Source organism: Oryctolagus cuniculus, chromosome 1, assembly GCF_964237555.1.
Source record: "Oryctolagus cuniculus chromosome 1, mOryCun1.1, whole genome shotgun sequence".
Taxonomy (NCBI): Eukaryota; Metazoa; Chordata; class Mammalia; order Lagomorpha; family Leporidae; genus Oryctolagus; species Oryctolagus cuniculus.
Window position 1 is genome coordinate 153942529 of NC_091432.1, and position 23938 is coordinate 153966466.

Genomic DNA, 23938 nt, shown 5'->3' on the forward strand with positions numbered 1-23938 from the left:
TAATGAACTTTGAAAATGATGTTTCATAGCAGAGTAGAGGATTAAATTGGGAAAAAAGAGAGGCTGACGGCCAACAATCGCTCAGGAGGGAATATGAATGGTTCCCAGTGACAGCAACTGAGGCCCTGGTGGAGGCAGGAATGATGGAGCTGAGACCGATTGCACTGAGTTTTAGGAGAGACAATTAAATTAATTGGTAAGATTCATTAGATATATATATAGAAAGACAAAAAGGAGAAAGCTTCACTCTTTTATAGTTTTGTATCTTACTTGGTAAAACAATGTTTTATATATTTATATGTAATCTTCAGAAATAATATTATCAGAAATAAAAAACAAGCCTCTATACATTTTCTGTTTTTTATTTAATTTTATTTCCAATTTTAAAATTGCCTTATATGAACTGGGACCTTCCTTGCTCTTATCCAATCTCTTGGCATATTTCTAGCCTACAAGGATTCTCTTAATCTTTCCAAGTCATTTGCAAACAGAAAACCAAAAGGTGACTTTGTTTTCCAACTACCTATTTGTCTATTAAGACAGCTATTATCAACAGCATTCAAAGGGAATGTGAGACTTACGTGGCATGACTAAGAGTAACAAAGGAAAGGTGTCAGCTCTCATCAGTGTGCAAACGGGAGCCTTCTTCTCATTGTAGGTCATACAGAGTAACGACAGTTTCCCTTGGTTTTCATCTCAACTTCATTCAACCTTTAATTGTGTATCATCAACACAGATTTTTCTTAGAAAACAATTTCCAAGCTATGGAAAGAAATGTCAAACTCAGTCTATGAGAACTTTCACATTAACAAGGAAGAAGAACAACTCGGTATAAAAGAAATTACATGATTTTTTGGGCTGTGTAATCACACAGCAAGAATGAGAACTTCTTCCATGGATATCATGGCCATCTTGCAGATATTTTGATAAATTTCTAAGAACTGAAAAGGGAACTGTTTGAGTAGACTTTGAAGAGTTAATTTTTTTTAATTTTTAAAAATTTTTTATTATTTGACAGGTAGAGTTATAGACAGAAAGAAAGGTCTTCCTTCTGTTGGTTCACCCCCCAAATGGCCAAAATGGCCAGTGCTGCGCCGATTCGAAGCCAGGAGCCAGGTGCTTCCTCCTGGTCTCCCATGCAGATGCAGGGCCCAAGCACCTGGGCCATCCTCCACTGCCCTCCTGGGCCACAGCAGAGAGCTGGACTGGAAGAGGAGCAACAGGGACAGAATCCAGCACCCCAACCATGACTAGAACTCAGGGTGCCGGCGCCGCAGCTGGAGGATTAGCCAAGTGAGCCATGGCGCCCGCCCTGAAGAATTAATTTTAAATGATCAAAAATTTTGAGTCACATCACATGTGTGTGTGATACACGTGATCTTTGAAGAATTTTCTTTTAGGACAAAGCCAGTAAGCTACAGTATTGGCCAATTCTGGCCTATCATCTGATTTTGTACTGCCATGAGTAAAGAACAGTTTTTGTGTTTTTAAATGGATGAAATATATCAAAAGAAGAACACAATTTTATGATTGGTGAAAATAATCTAAAATTCAAATTTCATTGTTCATAAGTGAAGTTTTGTGAGACAGCCCACCCATTCTTTATTTCTGGCTGCACCCATGCTACAATGGAATGGATGCGAAACAGAACTTTTGGGTTACAAAGCCCAAGGGATTTACTATCTAGATTTTCCAGAGAATGTTTGCCAAACTTAATTTTAAGACCTTTGCTCCAAAGAAACACAGATCCTCAGTAAACTGAAGGTTTCTTAGTGGAGATTTCCTTCGTCAATGACACATTATGTCACAAACAAAAAGACATGAATTTATGAATAATGAATAATGTCGTTGCCAGAAGGATATTGATACCTTATAAAATAATAGCCATGGCTTTACTAAATGTAGAATAATTATTTTCCCACCCTATGTCAGTGAACTGTAGAAGCATACTCTTTAAGTCAATTCTTTTTCTGTTGAATCTTGATTTAACTTTCTCTGAACCTGAGACATAGCTCTTAACCTTTTCTAGGCCTCAGGTTTTCTATAAAAATGGAATCATAATTATACTAATCTCATAACATTATGGGATTAAATGGATAAGTTGAGTGACTATTTTCAGAGAAATTATTTAGCGTGGTAACTAATAGCATGCACAGTATGTTTGTAATGAAATTTTTTATTATTACCATCATCTGAAAATGTTACTTTCACTTTCTGATGTTCTATTCCTAATACAGCCTATAACTTCTTTGATAAAGGAAACCTGTAAGACACTGCTCACATACATACTGTTAAAAGATTTATTTATTCATTCATTTATTTATCTGAAAGGCAGAAAGCTGGGGGCGGGGAAGAGACAGAGAGAGAGAGAGAGAGAGATCTTTTGTATAACTTTCACTTCCCAATTGGCCACAACAGCCATGGCTGAGCCAGGCTGAAGCCAGGAGCCAGGAGCCAAGAGCTTCATCCAAGTCTCCCATATGGATGGCAGGGCCACCACCCACTAATTTCCCAGGTGCATTAACATGAAGGTAGATTGGAAGCAGAGCAGCTGGGAGTTGAACCACTGCTCTGATACAGGAAGCCTGTCTCATAGGTGCTGGCTTAACCTGCTGTGCCACAGTGCAGGTCCCTCACATAATTTTACATAGTAAGGACCCCTCTCTATTAGTATCGGTGGAAAAACTGATGCAGACGGCATGAATCTAAGAGCACGCTTGACAGGAGAGTGGAGAAGGAAGCCCAGACAGTGTAGACACAAAATCATGTTCTGACGAACACTGGAGAGCTGGTGGGCAGCTGGATGGCAGCTTGGGAGCGGGACACCAGGACTGTGCTGTGCAAGACGCTGGTCCAGCTTTTCCGTGGGGAGCCCCAGTTCCAGGAAGGGTTGTTGATAGGCACTCCTCTGATGTGGTTGCCATGTCCTGTTTTTGTTTTCCTGTTTTACTAGAGTGGATAAAGATTTTTTGTTTTGTTTTGGTCATTTTACCTAATTTTGTTAGGTTAACAGTGCCATTTAAAAAAATTTTAGTATTTCTTACCAGCAAAGCTCTTTGAAAATCTTGAGGATGTAATTGTTGGGAACTTAGTGATTACTTTCTCTTTGGGCTTGCTGCTACCTGTCTTCTGACCCAACTCATGCTGCCTTTAGGATCATAGTGACCTCCTTACGGAAGAGGGGCGAGAGCCTGGAGTCCCCTCATGGTTCCCTCCGTAGGTTGCTCCTTCTCCTTTCCTTCCACGTCTGTAAATAGGTCCACCGCGCCCTGTCTGAGATACTCTGCTGCTCACCAGGGGGGTTGTGGAGCAGTTGATAAGAACCTTCTCATCTGCACCCTTACAAAACAAATCTTGCCTGAAGACAGTTGTAAAAAGAGAGAGAAACTCCCCACCAAACCAGCACTCTCTACTTTCTCATCCTCCCAAATGAGATAAAGAAATCTCAGCAGATAAAGAAATCGCCACAATGCAGTTTGGAAACAGAATTCCTAAAGTCCACTGCTTTGTTTTAATCTCATCAAGGAGTTTGGACAAATGTCACTCGTTTTCACTTCCTGCATCTTGTGCTTTGACATGCTGTTCTGTTCTGGGAAAATGCCTTTGCGTTTTATCCTCGCTCTGAAATTATGGTGGAATAGAGACTGTTCATTGAATTTAGCCACACAAAAGAACAAAATCATTTCTAAGTATTCTTAGATATTCCAGTTGGACTCAAGATTCAAAAGACAAATACAGACACTTGCACATCAGCCTGGTGTGCGGGTCAAAGCAGAATCAGGGGTGTCCATAGGCATTCCTGGAAGGGGGATGGGCGGGAGCGGGGGCGGGGCATGGCCGTGTCTTCTGTTTACCGGAAGGAGTAACTCTCATCATCGTATTCCAGCTGATCGTCCTCCTCTTCTTCCAGCAGCCCATACTTAAACTTCCGGTAGACGGTGCCATCTTGGCCCATGTAGACGATGTCGTCATCATCATCCTCATCATAGTCCCGGTCCCTGTACTCGATTACCTGATCCTCTTCAAAGCTAGTGCTCTCTAGATAGCTGCTCTTACGGGCCGAGTAAGACCGAGTAGGATCCGCCAGCTTCTCGTAGCCAGCCTTTACTGCTGGCCGGACTCGGCCCCGAGATTTCTTCCAAACGATCGCAGCCGTCCCGAGCAGCAGCAGCAGCATGACTGAGGAGCTGATAAACAGGGCCGGCTTGGAACTCTGAGCTGCAGGTCCCACCTCACGCCTTCGAAGGATGCACTCATCTGTTGGAAGACAACCCCCGGGGCAGATGGGGGAGGAAAATGGTGGGAAAGAAATGATTTCGGGAAAATTAGTTTCTGAGGGCAAGAATTTCACTTTATTTAAAATCTAAAATATTTGCTTCCCTGTCTCTGATTTTTCTTAGCATGCCACTCTTCAAATTGCACTACAGACACACACCATTTAACAGCATTAAGTGTTGGGCTATTTTGTCATTGTGAGAATACCACAGGCTCCACTTGCACAGGCTAAGAGAGCTGGGATGTTGCTAGGTGATAGACTCTTCAGGGGGTCACCATCACTGACTGAAACATCCTTTTGTGGGGCATGACTACACCCCATAAGAGCCCCTGTCTGTATGATGAGACCAGCAAACCCTTCCAGAAAGGTCAGGGTGAGGCCCAACGGGAATCCCTCCACGCATACCATGTGAGTTAGTCACTCCTCTAGTGTCCAGCATTATCAACTGATGCTTCTAGTTCGCTCTGAGAAAATAGTTCACCTTGGGTTGTGTTTTGTTATTGCTAAATGCTTTGTTTATTATGCCAACTCTGATGTTTTATAAGACCAAGTCCTGTCCTCAGCTACACTTAAGCGTGGTCCAACACAACCATTCTGTTTCAATGGCAAGAGCAGGTAGTTTATGAAACCACTGCCTCTTTCAGCCGTGTGGGGCTTTAGAAATAACTTAGTCCAACTAACCCACTGTTGGTGGGAATGCAAACTGGTTAAGCCACTATGGAAGTCAGTCTGGAGATTCCTCAGAAACCTGAATATAACCCTACCATACAACCCAGCCATCCCACTCCTTGGAATTTACCCAAAGGAAATTAAACTGGCAAACAAACAAGCTGTCTGCACATTAATGTTTACTGCAGCTCAATTCACAATAGCTAAGACCTGGAACCAATCCAAATGCCCATCAACAGTAGACTGGATAAAGAAATTATGGGACATGTACTCTATAGAATACTATACAGCAGTAAAAAAACAATGAAATCCGGTCATTTGCAACAAAGTGGAGGAATCTGGAAAACATTATGCTGAGTGAATTAAGCCAGTCCCAAGGGGACAAATATCATATGTTCTCCCTGATCGGCGACAGCTAACTGAGCACCAAAGGGGAAACCTGTTGAAGTGAAATGGACACTATGAGAAACAATGACTTGATCAGCCCTTGTCCTGACTGTTGATGTACAATGTAATACTTTATCCCTTTTAGTATTTTTTTTTGTTCTAGTACTATTGGTTGAACTCTGTAATTAACACACAATTATTCTTAGGTGTTTAAATTTTAACTAAAAGTGATCCCTGTTAAATATAAGAGTGGGAATAAGAGAGGGAGGAGATGTACAATTTGGGACATGCTCAATCGGACTTGCCCCAAATGGTGGAGTTAGTTACAATCCCATCAAGGTGGCATGTACCAATGCCATCTCACTAGTCCAAGTGATCAATTTCAGTTCACAATTGATCACACTGATAGGTCTAAGAGTCAAAGGGATCACACAAACAAGACTAGTGTCTGCTAATACTAACTGATAGAATCAAAAAGGGAGAGAACGATCCAACATGGGAAGCAGGATACACAGCAGACTCATAGAATGGCAGATGTCCTAAACAGCACTTTGGCCTCAGAATCAGCCCTTCAGGCATTTGGATCTGGCTGAAGAGCCCATGAGAGTATTTTAGGCATGGAAAGCCAAGACACTCTGGCAAAATAAAAAGAGGACCTAAATGAAAGATCTCTGTGAGTGAGATCCCAGTGGAAAGAACTGGACATCAAAGAAGGAGGTACCTTTCTCTGAAGGGAGGAGAGAACTTCCACTTTGACTATGACCCTGTCGGAATAAGATCGAAATCGGCAAACTCAAAAGGCTTCCATAGCCTTGGCAACCCATGACTAGAGCCTAGGGAGATTTCTGACGCCATAAACAAGAGTGTCAAATTGTTAAGTCAACAACAGGAGTCACTGTGTACTTACTTCTCATGTGGGATCTGTCCTTAATGTGTTGTCCAATGTGAAGTAATGCTATAACTAGTACTGAAACAGTATTTTACACTTTGTGTTTCTGTGTGGGTGCAAACTGATGAAATCTTTACTTAATATATACTGAATTGACCTTCTGTATATAAAGATAATTGAAAATGAATCTTGATGTGAATGGAATGGGAGAGGGAGCGGGAGATGGGGGGGTGCGAGTGGGAGGGAAGTTATGGGGGGGGAAGCCATTGTAACCCATAAACTGTACTTTGTAAATTTATATTTACTAAATAAAAGTTAAAAAAAAAGAAATAACTTAGTCCAAGTTGTTGTTTAACAGTCAAACTGAGGTTCAGGGAGAGGAAGTGGATTGTCACATTGTCGGAGATCAGACCTTGTTTGTGGAGAAGCCAGAATTTGAATCCAGAAAAGAAAATCAAACCCAGGAATCATAACTCAATGCAGGAGTCTAGAGAAAGATGTCAAGATGCTCTGATAACCATGTTTTGGCTCCTGGAGTTTAGTGGCCCTAGTCTGGCAGGGATAGAAGCACTGTCTTTGAATCCAGATTGATTTATTGATTGATAGGGGATGTCAAGGCTTCTGAACTCGAGAGCCTGGTTTCCTCTCATTCAGCAGCTTCTGTTCTGATGCCTGACAGAGAACATGTAATAGCCAAAACAGTGCTGCAGGACTACAGCTTTGGTGTAGTCCTTGGGCCCCTGCCAGTCATTTCTCTTACTTTTCACTCATTATTTAGGTTGTCTGATTTGAGTGATATACCTAAATTTTTTCTCCTATTTTTTGACCATCATTATTGCATTCATCATTAGCAATATTAGCACAGAAGTTTTCCTTGGAGGAAACAGTAACACACAGGAGGGACAGATAGCAATTACTTGTGCTTTGAGATAATTACTACCTGAAGCAGGAGGACCATTACTGGACCTTTCCAGGTTGTCTCAGTCACCAGGGTCCCCTACACGATCTTGTCTTACAACTCTCCATCTTAGATCTGTACAGTCAGTGTCAGGCTCTGCAATCTGTTTGTTTAAAAAATTTATTTATCTGACATATTTGAAAGGGAGAACAGCCTCAAGTGCCAGAGCTGGGTCATGCCAAAGCCAGGAGCAGGAACTCTCTCTGGCTCTCTCACATGACTGGCAGGGGCCCAAGGACTTGGGCCAGCTTCCGTTGCCTTCCCAGGTGCATTAGCAACAAGCTAATTGAACAGGACTTGAACTGGTATTCATATAGCATGTTGGCATCACAGGTGGTGCCTTAACCCACTGGGCCACGATGCCAGCCCTGGTATTTAAAAAATATATTTATTTATTTTATTTATTTGAAAGGTAGAGTGATACCCAGAGAGAGGAACAGAGAGAGGGAGATCTTCCATCTGTTGGTTCACTCCCCAAAAGGCCGCAACAGCCAGGACTGGGCCAGGGTGAAGCCAAGAGCTCCGTCCAGGTCTCCTACATGGGTGGCAGTGGCCCAAGGACTTGGATAATCTTCCACTGCTTTTCTAGGCACACTAGCAAGGAGGTGGATCAGAAACAGAGCAGTCAGGACTCCAACCAGCACTCACACACCCACACACCTACACGCCAGCCCCTGCAATCTTTTTTTTTTTTTATGATTCATTTTATTTACTTGAAAGGAAGACTTAGATAGACAGAGATAGAGAGAGAGAGAGATCTTCCATCTGCTGGGTCACTCCCCCAAATGATCGCAAAGACTGGGGCTGGGCCAAGCTGAAACCAGAAGCCAGGAGTTTCTTCAGGGTCTCCCATGTAAGTGCAGGGTGAAGAGCCACAAAGGGACCAGGAAAGCAGGCTATATAGTCCTTAGCCGGAACAAGCTTTCAGAAACTCTGCACCCAATATGCACACACTTCTGGTTTCCTTTAAAGACACTGATACTATTATTAGACCCTGAAGGTGGATGTGTATGAGGGGCTGGGGAAATCAGCTGCTCAGGAGGTGGGAAAGCTCAAAGAAAGGATTAGTTTTCAGAAAGTTACAATAAGAATGACTATTAGAACTTATAGGTTTGGGATTTAGTTTCCTTAAAAATTGGACAGACTCCCATAAATATTATGTCTCATCTTGCTAGCTAGTGATATATCTGGACTACAAGGGAAGTATCTACTTCTGGACTATAAGAATGTATTTTAAGAATATATGTTTTTGGGGCCGGCGCTGTGGTGTAGCAGGTAAAGTTGCCGCCTGCAGTGCTGGCATCCCTTATGGGCACCTGTTTGAGACCCGGCTGCTCCACTTCCAATCCAGCTCTCTGCTATGGCCTGGGAAAGAAATAGAAGATGGCCCAAGTTCTTGGGCCCCTGCACCCATGTGGGAGACCCTGAATAAGCTCCTGGCTCCTGGCTTTGGATCAGCACAGCTCCGGCCATTACGGCCATCTGGGGAAGGAACTAGCAGATGGAAGACCTCTCTCTCTGCCTCTGTCTCTCTGTAACTCTGCCTTTCAAATAAATAAATAAATCTTTAAAAAATTCACTCTTAGTTATACAGTACGAGAATATCTGTTTTCTTTTCTTTTTAGAAGGGATTGCTTCATTCAGGAACTTGCTAAGTCTGTGGCCAATGAGAGCCAAGTATTTGCATGGATGAAGTTGGAAGTGGAAGACAGTTGTGGGGCTGGGAATTAATTTGTTCTAAGCTTTCAATGGAACTTTCTTTCTTTCTTTCTTTCTTTCTTTCTTTGGACAGGCAGAGTGGAGAGTGAGAGAGAGAGACAGAGAGAAAGGTCTTCCTTTGCCGTTGGTTCACCCTCCAATGGCCACCGCGGCCGGCGCGCTGCGGCCGGTGCACCGCGCTGATCCGAAGGCAGGAGCCAGGTGCTTTTCCTGGTCTCCCATGGGGTGCAGGGCCCAAGCACTTGGGCCATCCTCCACTGCACTCCCTGGCCACAGCAGAGAGCTGGTCTGAAGAGGGGCAACGGGGACAGAATCCAGTGCCCCGACCGGGACTAGAACCCGGGGTGCCGGTGCCGAAAGGTGGAGGATTAGCCTAGTGAGCTGCGGCGCCGGCCGGAAGTTTATTTCTAACATGCCGTAAGTCTCTAATGGGAGGCCTAGATTTGAGCTGATTTCCATAGAATGATTCTTTAACAGAATCAAATAATATTGGCTTCTGTTTCCTCGACAGTCTTTCTTATCCAGAAACAAAGCATTTTTAAAGGAACAAAGTAAATTTATGAAAATTCTAGACCTACTTGGGTTCTAATTTTGGAAGTAGTATAGCAGTGGAAATAATTATTTGGGTTTTTCAGTCCAAAAGACCCATATTTACTACCAAATGAACCTCTTAATATTGCTGTGGTTTTGAGCATCCTAATCCAACCCTTTGAACCTCAGTCTCCTCATCTGTAAAATGGGGTTGATGATATCAACTTGCCAAGTGAGGTCATGGACCTCAAGTCTCAAGTACAATGGGTACAGAGCAGGCTCTCAATAACAAGGTAGTCTTACTGATTTTCCTACATTTTCCACCCCTCTCCCCCCTCCACTGTTCCTAGCAGCTTCTTGAGGATGTGCCCTCCTCTGCAGTCTGCTCTCCTCGGCCCTCACCAGTGGTGTCCTCGCAGTCACAGCACTCATGGGCATCAGTGGGATCGGAGGCGTTACAGCACCGGAGGCAGCGGTTGTCGTCCATGTTCAGAAGCAGGTTGGCAGGGCACATGGTGCAGTTCTTGACGCCAGGTCCCTTGCATTCCATGCAGCTCTCGTGACACTTTGCACAGGTAAATTTCTCTCCCTGTCGAGAACAGTTGGGAAGTCCCTTCTGAGTAACAAGGATTAACAAGGCATTGGAGATCTCAGATCCATCTTGTCACCCCAGGAGGGAGGTGTGTGGGGGACAGCAGAGGGATGATGCATTCTGGGTCCTTTTGAATTGTGCTGAATGAAAGACAGAACCAACTGTGCAATTGGGTGAAACTATCGCTGGGCCCTGACTCAGACCTGCAAGTGACAATAGTGAAAGGGCTGACATCTAAACAGCTTGAATTACAAACCCAGTAGCTCCTGGACAGTCGAGGACTGGTTTTGTCTAGTCCACACTGTGTTGACCTACACGGTCTAAAACATTTTGCTTTCATTCTCCACACTTCAAAAGTGGGATATTTCACACGTAAGTCAGTTCTTAATTTCTCTTTACAAACAGGAAGTCTTGTCAACACCAGATTCATCCCTCCCACATGGCAGTGTCACAGCGAGAGCTGAGTGGCAATGTCACCCTTTTTGTACTCCCCTAGTTGGCACAACCCCCAGCACTTGCTGTTTCGTCACTGACACACAGGTGACTCGTAAACTTCCGCTTTCAATCAAGTCTGTATTGTGATGTTTGACCCAGTATCCTCCGCTCATTATGCTGTTACCTGCTTGGCTTCTGTGATTCTTTGGTTCTTGTGCCCCTACCTACCCTAGAAGGATTTAAGTGTGACTGTGCAGTTAATGCAGATAAATGTCTTTGTAAAAAGAAGGGAACAAAGTGTCTTTCCTCTTGCACAGTGCTGGAAGCATGAGTTAGGAAAGATACCTTCGTGCTTTACTTCTGTAACTCTGGAAGTCACAGAAGAAGGAATGCAATGTATGACATATAAAGTATATTTAATTTATTTTAAAGGTCTCTCTATAAGTATCTAGACATATAAATATCTATAAAATATGTATTATGTCTCTAAATATCCAACTTGAATGTCAGTAATGTAGGAATTGTAGGACTTTTTGACTGCCCTGAATGCAGGAACTGAGCCCATTTTTGCCTCCAGGGAGGAGGAAGGTACACCACTGCCAGCTCCCAATACCTCTCCCACTCTGTATTCCCCAACAAGACAGTCTGAATTGCAGATTCCTCCCATGAGATGGTAATTCCACACACAGGATAAGCAACTTGATGCTCCTTTTCCTGAAAGAAAGAAAAAAAGGAATCTAAATTATGAGACTGACTTTAGAAAGTCCAACCTCGGTCTTGATTCCAGAACACTTAGGAGCAAGGAGTATGTCAAGTAAATTGAAGCAGAAAGGTAAATTGATGGAGGATGTGGGGAGGAAATCTACACAACAGAGTGAAGACTTAAAAATTATGCAATTAGTTCAATCTATGTAGACTTTCAATCTGGAAGGTAAGGATTGGAGATGACAGATATTTCAAAACAGTGAGAGAAAAGATTTTCAGAGACTGTACAATTATGTAGAAAGTTTCTAAACCCTTGGTTTGTCCTTATGCTATTCTTTAACTAATGTAGAGGGTGATACCGCTGGTGTGGAGGGTCCCAGTACTCAGTGGGTGAATAGAATGTGATCTGTAATTGACAAACAACACTAGACTTAGAACTTACAATGTTAGGGCTAAAATGATGTAACAGAATATTTTCTCCAGCAGTTTTTTTTTTTTTTTTTTTTGGACAGGCAGTTAGACAATCAGAGAGAGAGACAGAGAGAAAGGTCTTCCTTCTGTTGGTTCACCCCGCAAATGGCCATCATGGCCGGGGCTGTGCTGATCTGAAGCCAGAGCCAGGTGCCTCCTCCTGGTCTCCCATGCGGGTGCAGGGCCCAAGGACCTGGGCCATCCTCCACTGTCTTCCTGGGCCACAGCAGAGAGCTGGACTGGAAGAGCAGCAATCGGGAAGGAATCCAGGGCCTAACCGGGACTAGAACCCGGGGTGCCAGTGCTGCAGGTGGAGGATTAGCCTAGTGAGCCGCGGCACCGTCCTCCAGCAGCTCTTAATTTTGAGTGTGATGTTGGTTATATGCCACCTTTGAAATTCTCTTAAAATCTATAAACTCTCTTCTCAGAAATTGACATACTATTTATTTATTATTATTTCTTATGTTTAACTTCTTGCCTTTTTTTTTTGTCATTTCCCATCCAAACTTACTGTTAAAACTTTTAAACCATTTTTTAAAATTTTGTCTTAAACCTAAAATGTGGGGCCGGCGCCGCGGCTCACTAGGCTAATCCTCCGCCTAGCGGCGCCAGCACACCGGGTTCTAGTCCCGGTCGGGGCGCCGGATTCTGTCCCGGTTGCCCCTCTTCCAGGCCAGCCCTCTGCTGTGGCCCGGGAGTGCAGTGGAGGATGGCCCAGGTGCTTGGGCCCTGCACCCCATGGGAGACCAGGAAAAGCACCTGGCTCCTGGCTCCTGCCATCGGATCAGCGCGGTGCGCCGGCCACATCGCGCTGGCTGCGGCGGCCATTGGAGGGTGAACCAACGGCAAAGGAAGACCTTTCTCTCTGTCTCTCTCTCTCTCACTGTCCACTCTGCCTGTCAAAAAAAAAAAAATAAAAAAAAAATAAAAAAAAAAAAACCTAAAATGTGTACATACTTATGGAATGCCATATGATGTTTCAATACATGTAAACATTATGTAATACGCATACAGGGTAAACATTTTCCTTCTCAAACAGTTAACATTTCTATATAGTTCACTTATTCAAAATTTTTTATTCTAATTTTTATATTTTTTAAAAAGAAATATACAGTACATTATTAGTATGTATCATCACCCTACTGTGAGATAGAACACTTGAATTTTTTTACCCCAATCTATTATTTTTTTAAATAAATGAAAACTGAGACACCGTCAGGCAACATCACCCATCTAAGGTTACATGGGTAATGATTGAGTCAATATTCAACTTTGTTGACTCACATTCCAGGGCTCTTTCTACTATAATATCTATCTTAACCATGAACCACTGAGAGAGGAGGTCTGAATCTACAGACTTCCCTGTGGAAGTAATACCATAAAGATTTCCCCCTAGGCAGGTGTCAAGGGAAAGCTTCTCAAAGAGGAAGGAGGTCTGAACTCTATCTCCTTCTATCAGGGGAAACTTAGAGTTCTTGCTGAGCATTTCAAACCAGGAGAATGAGAGAGCTGGGTAGAGAATGCACCCAGTTGGATGTGAGTTGGAACTAGATACAGGTCTTCCCATCAGAACTACATGTGTCCTGTAAAGGATGGTTGTTTACAACTGTGAGTCTTGTCTTTCTTATTCACAACGGAGTCAAATGGACTTTTCATGTCTGATCTGGGAGCTCCATCATGTATAATATTTGTGCAGAAAACTGAATTCTGAGTTCTGAACAAGAGCTTAGAGAATAAACAATGACCCAACTACTTCTTAGGTTGGAGGCTGCCTGTAGTGATATAAATCCAAAACCACTCTATTTTCATCTTAGTTTCAGTTTCTTACAGAATCTCTTGCGTGTTCTGGAACATAACTGGGATCTGTGATGGAACAAATAATCTTTTCGTATTAATTTCCTATCTTTTCCCAGGCTATCTTTTTCGTAAAAATATGCCTAGATGTTTTAATTCGAGTTGTGAAAGTGCAAGAGTTTTATTTTTTTAATGAAGAGAAATTAAGGGTAGATGTAAAATCTCACTTATGTGTGAAATCTAAAACAATGGATCTCATAAAAGCAGAGGGTAGAAGGTTGGTCAGAAAGTTCTCATTAAGATTAGCTACATTTTCTGGAAGATCAGCAGTTTGGCTGAAGCTCAGGGAAAGGTACAGCCTGCCAGCTTTTGGTGACCAATCAGTGACTCCATTTGTGTCTCCTGCATTGATTTACTGCAAAACCTGCAACTTAGGGTACACGGAGACTTTTTCAAAAGGCAGTTTGTTAATTTCCAGAATGTTTTCAAGTTTAGCACTCTATGTCTGTCATTGCTTTTTCTTTTTTTCTTTCTATTATTTTTTTTTTTTTTTTTTTTTTTGGACAGGCAGAGTTAGTGAGAGAGAGAGAGAGAAAGGTCTTCCTTCCTTCCATTGGTTCACCGCCCCCCCCCCCCCACCACCAAATGGCCGCCACAGCCAGCGCGCTGCACCGGTCTGAAGCCAGGATCCAGGTGCTTCCTCCTGGTCGCCCATGTGGGTGCAGGGCCCCAGCACTTGGGCCACCCTCCACTGCCTTCCTGGACCACAGCAGAGAGCTGGACTGGAAGAGGAGCAACTAGGACAGAACTGGCGCCCCAACTGGGACTAGAACCCAGGGTGCCGGCACCGCAGGAGGAGGATTAGCCTAGTGAGTTGCGGCGCCAACCCTGTCATTGCTTCTAAGGATCTACAGGAATTCTGAGACTTAAAGACAGACATTTTGGCATTTTCTTAAAATTCAGAACAGCTCACCATCTGCTTTCCCTCCACTTGACCCATGGGATGAATTCAACAAGTACAAAGTAGTTCATGGGGTCAAACTGTGTTGTGGTATCAGTAAGAATTGCTCCAATCCCCACATAAATCTTAAAAGGCTACTGTTGTCCTGCTCTAATTGGCTGATGTTAAGAGACATTAACTTACCTAATGATGGTAGCCTGTTCTTAATTAAAAATCAAATGCTCCCACCATTAGCCCATTGGACTTTCAGATTCAGCATATCAAAGTTCATTATTTAATCTGGCAACCCTAGTTGGAACACATGTTTCATAATTCAGTCTTGATGGTATCAGAGATACATTCAATTCTTCAAAGAACCTTTCAGAAAACCAATATTTACCACCATATGGCCAAAGACCTTGTCAACTTCCCACCAGTCTCATCTACACTAATTCATGTATTCTCTCGTTTGCTACCTCATTCTCATTAGAAGTTTAGAGAGGCAACCATATGCATCTCCTTTTTCATTGCAGAGAACACATAGTAATGATTACTTAATACAGTTTGCTTGGAAGGCCAATTCTTTCCATGGGTGGAATCAACTGTGGATGATTATTGGCAATGTAACTTCCCACCACTCCTAACTCTCTCTCTCTCTCTCTCTCTCTCTCTTATTATGATTACAAGTTTTGAGTGGCAGCTATATGTGTCTGGATAGAAAAAAATATTAGGGATTACATAATACAGTTTGTTTGGAAAGCTGGCTTTCATAGGTTGGAGTCAGTTGTGGATGGACAAACACTGGGAACCACTGTGTGGTAGAGTTTTGTGGAATACCCTTATGTGTTGCCTGGAAATGGTGGGGAGGCAAGCAGAGGGGTATTAGATGTGTCTGTAAGATCCATCCTTTGCTCCAGTCTGAGAATCTGCCCTGATCAGTTTACACAAAAGGATTCGTCCAAAGATTTCATCTGAAGGAGGTAGCCACCTCTAAAATATCATTTCAGACCATCGCTCTAGATTATTGTGTGCTGTCCACAGCTATAGCTACTAGCCCCATATGGCTATGGAACACTTGAAATGTGCCTAGTCTGACTTGAACTGTACTTCAAATGAAAGTAAATATTGTATTTTAAAAACAGTGAAAGGAAAGAATGTAAAGTATTTCCATTTTTGTGTTGATTATACATTGAAGTGATAATATTTTATAAATATCAAATAAAATATTAAAATTAATTATAGTTATGTATTTCTTAATGATTACTGTACAATTTTAGATTACATGAATACCTTGCAGTTTGTTTTTATTGGACAGTGCTAATATATGACTAAGTTACAATTACAACACATTAAACTAACCTGGGACTTTGACTATCTTGTTCACAGTTGTATGGACATTGTCTAGGCCACAGGGCTGGCCAAATAGTTGTTAAATAAACAAGTGGATGAAGGAATGCACAGAGTTCTAAGGAAACAGAGAATGTAGGGTTAGGGAAGGCATTCTGAAGGGAATGCTGACTCTAATGTATCAGAAAGAAGTAGCCAGCAGAACAGCCTGGAGACAGTATTCTCTGGAGAGAGAGAGAGGTAGGGCAAAGTTGATTTATTTTCATAATAATTAATAATTCTTTGGTCAGAGGAAGGGAGAAGACACGATGAGAGATGACACTGAATGTGAAAAGAATTTCATGATGAATTAAATTAAGTTGGTACCCTGAAATCAGTGGAGAGCTGTTTCTCAACTGACAGGAGTCATTATGATATTTGTTGTGTACAAAGATCAATCTAAGGGCCCGCGCCGCGGCTCACTAGGCTAATCCTGCGCCTGCGGCGCCGGCACACCGGGTTCTAGTCCCGGTTGGGGCGCCGGATTCTGTCCCGGTTGCCCCTCTTCCAGGCCAGCTCTCTGCTGTGGCCCGGGAAGGCAGTGGAGGATGGCCCAAGTGCTTGGGCCCTGCACCCCATGGGAGACCAGGAGAAGCACCAGGCTCCTGGCTTTGGATCAGCACGGTGTGCCGGCCGTGGCGGCCATTGGAAGGTGAACCAACGGCAAAGGAAGACCTTTCTCTCTGTCTCTCTCTCTCTCTCACTGTCCACTCTGCCTGTCAAAAAATAAAAAAAAATAAAAATAAAAAAAAAAGATCAATCTAAGAGTACAATGGAGGATTAATTGGTTACAGGGTGGCTATCACTGGAGTTAGGAAGATGAATTGAATTGGCAATTATTTAGGTAATGAGTAAGTAATGATTTTTTATTGGGACGCAGACCTGGGGTGGGAAGCAGCATGGCGCCCCCTGGTGAGGCCCAGGACCACAGCAGCCACAGCCAGGAACGCCATGGTGGCCAGGCCGAAGCCCAGCACCAGGGTCGCCTGCGCAGCAGAGGCCAGCCCCTCTGTGCCTGCAGGGTCACCAGCCTTCCCCAGGAAGATCAGCAGGCCCACGGTGACGTCTGCTTCTTCCATCACGTGCCTCCGGCTTCGCAGAGAGGACCGGGCAGCATGGTTCTGGTTCATGGGGGAGCCTGGGATGAGGTCACAGTCACTGTTGCCACAACACTCACAGATATCTGCACTGCCTTCCACCGGGGCCCAGCTGCTGGAGGACTGGTTGAAAGAACAAGCCTTGTTGAGCCGGTCTGGGGCTTGCTGGGCAGGAATGACCCTCAGGTGACACGTGAGTCACCTGAGTCGTTAGCGAAGCAGAACACGGCCACCATGAACTGGTATATCTATTTCTATTTCACATCTTCCTGTTTGTATTTCAAATTTAGTATTTATGAGTATTATATATTCATTTATTTTTAGCATCTTAAACATACTGATTTTAAAGATTTTGTCAAACTTTTCTATAAAATTATTATCTGCAGTAACTTTGTGTTTTAAGGGTTGATTATGTACATTGTCTTCCCAGCCTTGATTTTATCCATATTCTTTGGAATGTTGGTCTTAAATTCATTGTGTATGGGAGATTTCAGTTTTCATTCTTTACACCCTCTCTCTCTTCCTCTGTTCTTACTTTTGGCCTAGAAGCGTTTTTGTTAACTCTACTCCTGCCTCCAGCCTGAAACAGTCCAGGGACAGAAGTTCGAGTGTTTTTAGGGGTGACACTGATGAAACACAGATCCCACCAGCATTGCAGGCAACATCTCAGGGAAGTTTCTTGTCAGGGGTGAAGTCTTGTCAGGGGGTGAGGTCTGATCAGGCAGAGTCTCACTCTCACTCCTGATTGAAACTCCAAGCCTGAATTTTTTTCAAATAGATTTTTTTTAAAATTTCACAAAAAGAGACTAACACAGCCACAATGATTTTGAAAATTACAAGAATGTGCCCTATTAGCTATTAATGTTTTTCTGGAAAATTTTAACAGTTAAATTATTATAGGAGTATTTCTTTCTTAAATATTGAGAATTCACAGCAATCACCTTTTATGACACATTATGCAGTACATGAGCAAACTTAAATTCAAGAATAATCGCACTGCCATTTGTGTTCAGGATTCCTGAGGGGTTGGTGACAAAACCAGAACTGGTTGACCTGCCAGCTACTTCAAAATGTGTGATAGGTGATACTGAGAAGGGAAAATGAGGACAGTGAGAATGGATAAATAGATCTAATTAGAGAAACACGGAGGAAGAAGAATTGGCAGACCTTGAAGTTCAGCTTAGTGGGGGGTAGTGGGTTGTGCAGGAGGCACTGTGGGGATCAGCACTGTAGCCCCAGTACCACGGAGTCTAAGGATCTCTGACAGCCAGCCAAGTGTCCAGAAAGAGGAGCGGAGCTTGGGAGAGTCTGAGGCAGGAGTCTTTGCAGTGTGGAAGTAGTGAAAATAAATGGATTTCCTCAGGCAAATTCAGCAGGTAGAGGACAACGATGCAGTAGGTGAACGCTTGCTAGAGGAGATGATGCCTGCATCTGGGCTCTGAAGAGTGGGAGAATCTGAGGGGCAGCAGGGCATGGTGGGAGCAACATAGCTTAGAAGGAGGATGCAGAAGCTAAGAGCCAACAGCAGGTGCTGATGCTGGAGACGCCTGGATGCAAGGTTGGGAAGGGAGAGAGAGGCAAAGCAGGATGGGAACTTTTTTATTTTTCCATGGATATAGCAATAGATACATTCTCACCTTTGCATGCATCACAAGTCGGGTGGCATCTCTCACAGGTCTGCGTGCTTTGTTCTGCATAGTAGTGCTCTGGGCAGGTGCGGTAACACTCTCCCTTGGAGCGCAGCAGAAAGAAAAACGTATCGCAGGACAGGCAGTCTGTGGGCCGTGGGCCCTGACAAGCCCTGCAGTTCTTGTTGCACCTCTCACACTGGCCAGTGGAGTTTTCTCTGTAGTATCTGAAACCAAGGTGGGGGGCAAAGACGGATCACAGTTATCCCTTGCTGCCTCTGGGGAATTGGTTCCAGGATCTCCCTTGGGTACCACAATCCACAGATACTGAAGTTCCTCATATAAAATGACATCGCCATACTTTAAATCATCTCTGTAGATAGTTATGGTATTTAATCCAATGCAAATGCTATGAAAATAGTTGTTTTATTATTTTGTTTGGGGAGCACTGACAAGAAAAACATCTGTACACTTGTATGTTCAGTAAGATGAAATTTATTTTTTGGGAGGTTGGTATTTTAGATCCTCAGTTGCACATGAAACCTTTGAACATGAAAGTCAATTTACTAGCCAGCGCCGCGGCTCAATAAGCTAATCCTCCGCCTTGCGGCGCCGGCACACCGGGTTCTAGTCCCTGTTGGGGCGCCAGATTCTTTCCCGGTTGCCCCTCTTCCAGGCCAGCTCTCTGCTGTGGCCCGGGAAGGCAGTGGAGGATGGCCCAGGTGCTTGGGCCCTGCACCCCATGGGAGACCAGGAGAAGCACCTGGCTCCTGCCTTCGGATCAGTGCGGTGAGCCGGCCGCAGCGTTCCAGCCGCGGTGGCCATTGGAGGGCGAACCAACGGCAAAAGGAAGACCTTTTTCTCTGTCTCTCTCTCTCACTATCCACTCTGCCTGTCAAAAGAAAGAAAGAAAGAAAGAAAGAAAGAAAGAAAGAAAGAAAGAAAGAAAGAAAGAAAGAAAGAAAGAAAGAAAGAAAGAAAGAAAGAAAGAAAGAAAGTCAATTTACTGAGCTTTGCTGCTGAATTGGGTGTGGTGGGAAAAGCATGGTTAATCTGATAGGGTTCATTTATAACTGTGACTTTGGCCTCAGTACTTAACTCATTGAATTTATTACTACTATACTGATGAATCAATGATTCTCAGTCTTCTTATCACTTAATTGGGCATTATAATCCCTCTCTTGCCATTTATGGAAATTAACACATCTGAAAAGACTTAGCACTTACCTGCTGCCTAAGCTCTCATAGTAACTTTGGGCTTACAGAACCTTCTCTGGGGGTAAATACCCAAAATTATGTGTGTTGAAACAGAATTACATACCAAAGCAAAGAGATGTAGTGGATGAGGCTTATGCAATACATGTGGAACATAGATTTTTACCAAGGAATAATCTTTCATTTATTCTACTTTAATGGCCTATTTCTCTGCTCCTACCACTCCATGAGTAATTTCTTATACTGTTGATGAATTGTTTTCTTTTTTTTTTAAAAGATTTTTATCTATTTATTTGAAAGTCAGAGTTCCACAGAGATAGGAGATGCAAAGAGAGAAAGAGAGAGAGTCTTCCATCCGCTGGTTCACTCCCAATTGGCCACAATGGCTGGAGGTGCACTGATCCAAAGCCAGGAGCCAGGAGCCTCTTCAGGGTCTCCCACGCGGGTGCAGGGGCCCAAGGACTTGGGCCATCTTCCACTGCTTTCCCAAGCCATAGCAGAGAGCAGGATCGCAAGTGAAGCAGCCAGGACATGAACCGGCACCCATATGGAATGCCAGTGCTTCAGGCCAGGGCATTAACCCACTGCACCACTGCGCCGGCCCCATGAATTGTTTTCTTAATTCTATGGCCCTTGTTCTATTCAGAATACAGGATTACGCCCGTTTTTGTCTGTGCTTGAGAGCTCTTATAACTTGATCTGAGGAAGAAGGAGATTTTTTTCTGAGATTCAGATCTTTTCAAACACTTATTAGAGTTAAGTGGAAGGGTCAAGCCAGGTAACCCTGTCCCCATTCTAGTCTGGCAGGACCCTTTCTTTGTTGAGCTACACAGCTAGGTGTTTCAAAAGCTGCTGCTGAGACGTAGTGGATTAAGCCACCGCCTGCAACACTGGCATCCTCTATAGGTGCTGGTTCGATTCCCAGCTGCTCCACTTCTGAAACAGCTCCTTGCTAATGCACCTGGGAAAGCAACAGAAGACGGCCCGAGTGCTTGGGTCCCTGCACCCACGTGGGAGACCCAAAAGGAGCTCCTGGCTCTCAGCTTAGTCTGGCCCAGCCCTATGTGTTGAAGCCATTTGGGCGAGTGAAACAGTGGATAGAAGATCTCCTTCTCTGTCTCTCCATCTCTCTCTCTCTGTAACTCTTTCAACTAAAAAAAAAAAAGCTGCTGAAGCTGCTGATGCATGTGGCTCTGTGCTGAGTGTTGCAGTAGCACGTGAAAAATAAGAGGGGTCCTGGAAGAACAGGATCTTTTAATTTTCTTGGGAAAAGATATAACAGTAAGAGTAAGATCTTGAAGCCAAAGTCTTTAACTTACCCACCTTTTTAAAAGATTTATTCATTTATTTGAAAGGCAAAGAAAGGACAGAGAGAGAGAAAGAGAGAAAGAGAGAAAGAGAGAGAGAGAGAGAGAGAGAGAGAGAGAATTTCTATCTACTGGTTCACTTTCCAAATGCTTGCAATAGTCAGGTCTGGGCAAGGCTGAGGCCAAGAATCTGGAACTCCATCCAAGTGTCCCACAAAGGTGGCAGAGGCCCAAGCACTTGGGCCATCAACCACTGCCTCTTCCTAGGCACATTAGCAGGGAGCTGAGTTAGAAGTGGAGCAGCCCGGACTCAAAGCTGCACTCTGATAAGGGATGCCATTCTCGCCAGGTGGGGTTTAATCTCCTCCACCACAAGCCAGCTCCCTTACACATTTTTTAAAAAATGGAATTATTTATTGATTTCAGAGACAAGAAGAATGAGAGAGGGATAGCTCTCTCTCTATATATCTATATAGATATATATATATATAGATATATATATATAGATATATATATCTATATATATATATAGATATATATATAGATATATATATATAGATATATATATATATCTATATATATAGATATCTATATAGATATATAGATATATAGATATAGAGAGAGAGAGTGAGAGAGAGAGAGAGAGAGCAACTCCCATCTGCTAGGTTACTTCCCAAATGCCTGCAACAGAGCTGGGTACTGGGAATTTAATCCAGGTTTCCCAACTGGGTGACAGAAAACCAATTACTTGAATTGTCACATCCCAGGATCTATGTTAGAAAGAAGCTGGAGTCAGGGGAGGAGCTGGGTACCAAACCCAGGTACTCTGGTATGGGATGTGGGCATCTTAACTGGTGTCTTAACCACTAGGTCCAATGCCACCTTTGTCTTGCCGATCTTATTCATACACATAAGGTACTCTTCATTAAATATGTGTTGAATAACTAAGTGAATGGACGAAGTAAATCAAAATGCAAAGCAGTACACAGCACAAAAATAAATGAAAAAAGCATTTGCTATAGGACTCAAGGACCCAAAAGGTCCCTTTGGGTGACACAATTTGGAGAAGGCCCCAGGTTACAGGCCTTTGACTGGGGTCTGGAAACTCACAGTGCCCTGGTTACTTATTGGGAAAAGTCAACCAGCAACAGACCTATAATTGAGCTTTCTCTTTACTGGGGATGCCCAGGAGAACCAGGGATGACCCAGTCAAATCCTCTTACAAATATGCTGGCAACCGAACCTTCTGACAAGCGCATGAACAGATTCTCATAACAGGTGCATAACAGAATCTTCATCTCGGAGATGCTTTAAGAAGGATGCTTCAAGTGTGTCTAGATTGTTTTTGATAACTAAAACTGATTTGTGGGCTTTTGGGGAGCATGACGGCTTGAGGAATTAGTGGTATAAATGGAGATGTTAACTGAAAGCATTCTCTGTAAAATCAATGTTCTCTATGCACTGCGTAGACCTTGTGCCTCACATCTGAGTCAGAGCAAATCCAAAAGCTGAAGAACAAGGACCTCCACTGGTGGTCCTGGACCACTCTGAGGGATGGAGGAAGGGGGCTTTGTCTCTGAATTGTTGCTGAGTTCCCGTGACTCAGCAGTGAGGTGGGCACTGGGTTAAGATCGGTCTGACAACCCTTGCATCACCTCTCCGGTCACTCTGCCTCTCCTGTCTCTCTTCTAGGACTGCAAATTGGCTCATCTTTTCCACTTACTAGTTGTGTAGTTTCACCCTGGTGATATTGTTCTGAGTCTTGGTTTCCTCACCTGTAAAATGGGCTGATAACAGATGGCTGTGCAACTACACAGGGCAATGTGTCAAGCTCCTTACCCTTCCCTGCACTGGAGTAGGCACTCTTTTCCCAGCTGGAGCCAGCCTGGTCGGCAGGAGAGGCACTGCATGCTGTGTCTCCCTTCACACGTCCTGCAAGAACTGTGGCAGGGGACACACTGGTGGCTGTCCTCATCGGCGTAGTATCCCTCTGGGCAGTCCTGCACGCAAGTTGTATCTGTCGAGGTAGCAGAGGAGTTGTGACGATGAGCATGCCATGTGTCTCCCACATCTCTGCCACTTTCTCCCCACTGGGTACCATGCGGGAGGAGGCGGAGTGCAGGTGGAAAGAGACAATGTCCCTGCTGGCAATGATGTGCTAGATAGCTAAGAAACAGAGTCGCTCCTGAGGTCACTGGGAGTGCAGAGGAAATGGAAGCGTGAACTGGCCCTGGGTGGGACGGAAAACCCAGCCTGGTGACTGTGGACCTGGACAAGGGTTCTTTGTCCAGCTAAGGAACCTGGCTCACTAGGGGAAGCCCCAGTCCCCTAAAGAGGAAACACCTCTGTATCAGATTTCCTGCTGCTGCAGCAAATTGCTACCAACTATATTACCTTACTGTTCTGGCGGCCAGAACTCTTGATGGGTGCCCAGGGCCGCCTTCCTGTTGCAGCTCCTAGGGCAGAACCAATCTCCTTGCCTTTTGAACCCTCTGAGACTGCCTGCATTCCTTGGCTCAGGTCCTCTTCCTCTGTCTTCTAAGGCAGCAGCATATAGCCTTCTGTCATCACATCCCCTTCCACTGGTAACTCTGATCCTCTTGCCTCCCTCTTGTGGGACCCTTGTGATTACACTGGGCCCACGTGGGTGATCCAGGATAATCTCTTCATGCTAAGACCCTAAATCAAATCCCAGCCACAAAGTAACTTTTACCACAAAGGTAAAACATTTACAACATCTAGGAATTAGCCTATGACTTCTTCGGGTGAGTAATTTTTTGGTCTACCACAATCTCCAAAAAAAAAAAAATTATCTAGTTTATAAATGGACTGATCCTGGCGGGGTGGGGAGAGGGTGGAAAGACAAGGCCTAGGCCAATGCTGTGTTCAGCTCTCGGTGGCTACATCGGTGTTACACACCAATGCTGATGTGTCGCTTC

General features: G+C 43.9%; 1 protein-coding gene across 3 annotated transcripts in view; it reads right to left on the reverse strand.

The window, feature by feature from the left end:
* Positions 1-387: 387 nt before the first annotated feature.
* Positions 388-23938, reverse strand: part of PCSK5 (proprotein convertase subtilisin/kexin type 5) — a 437660-nt gene continuing 414109 nt past the window's right edge. For 2 of the 3 annotated variants that reach the window (XM_008256580.4, XM_051858772.2), the window contains 5 exons: positions 22839-23016; positions 18487-18704; positions 11070-11170; positions 9832-10018; positions 388-4257 (listed from right to left, as the gene is read on the reverse strand). In XM_008256580.4, the coding sequence (XP_008254802.1) occupies positions 3851-4257; positions 9832-10018; positions 11070-11170; positions 18487-18704; positions 22839-23016 (1091 nt within the window). In that variant the 3' untranslated portion in view covers positions 388-3850. The remainder of the gene's footprint in view (positions 4258-9831; positions 10019-11069; positions 11171-18486; positions 18705-22838; positions 23017-23938) is intronic. The other variant, XR_001793338.3, reaches the window with a different exon arrangement.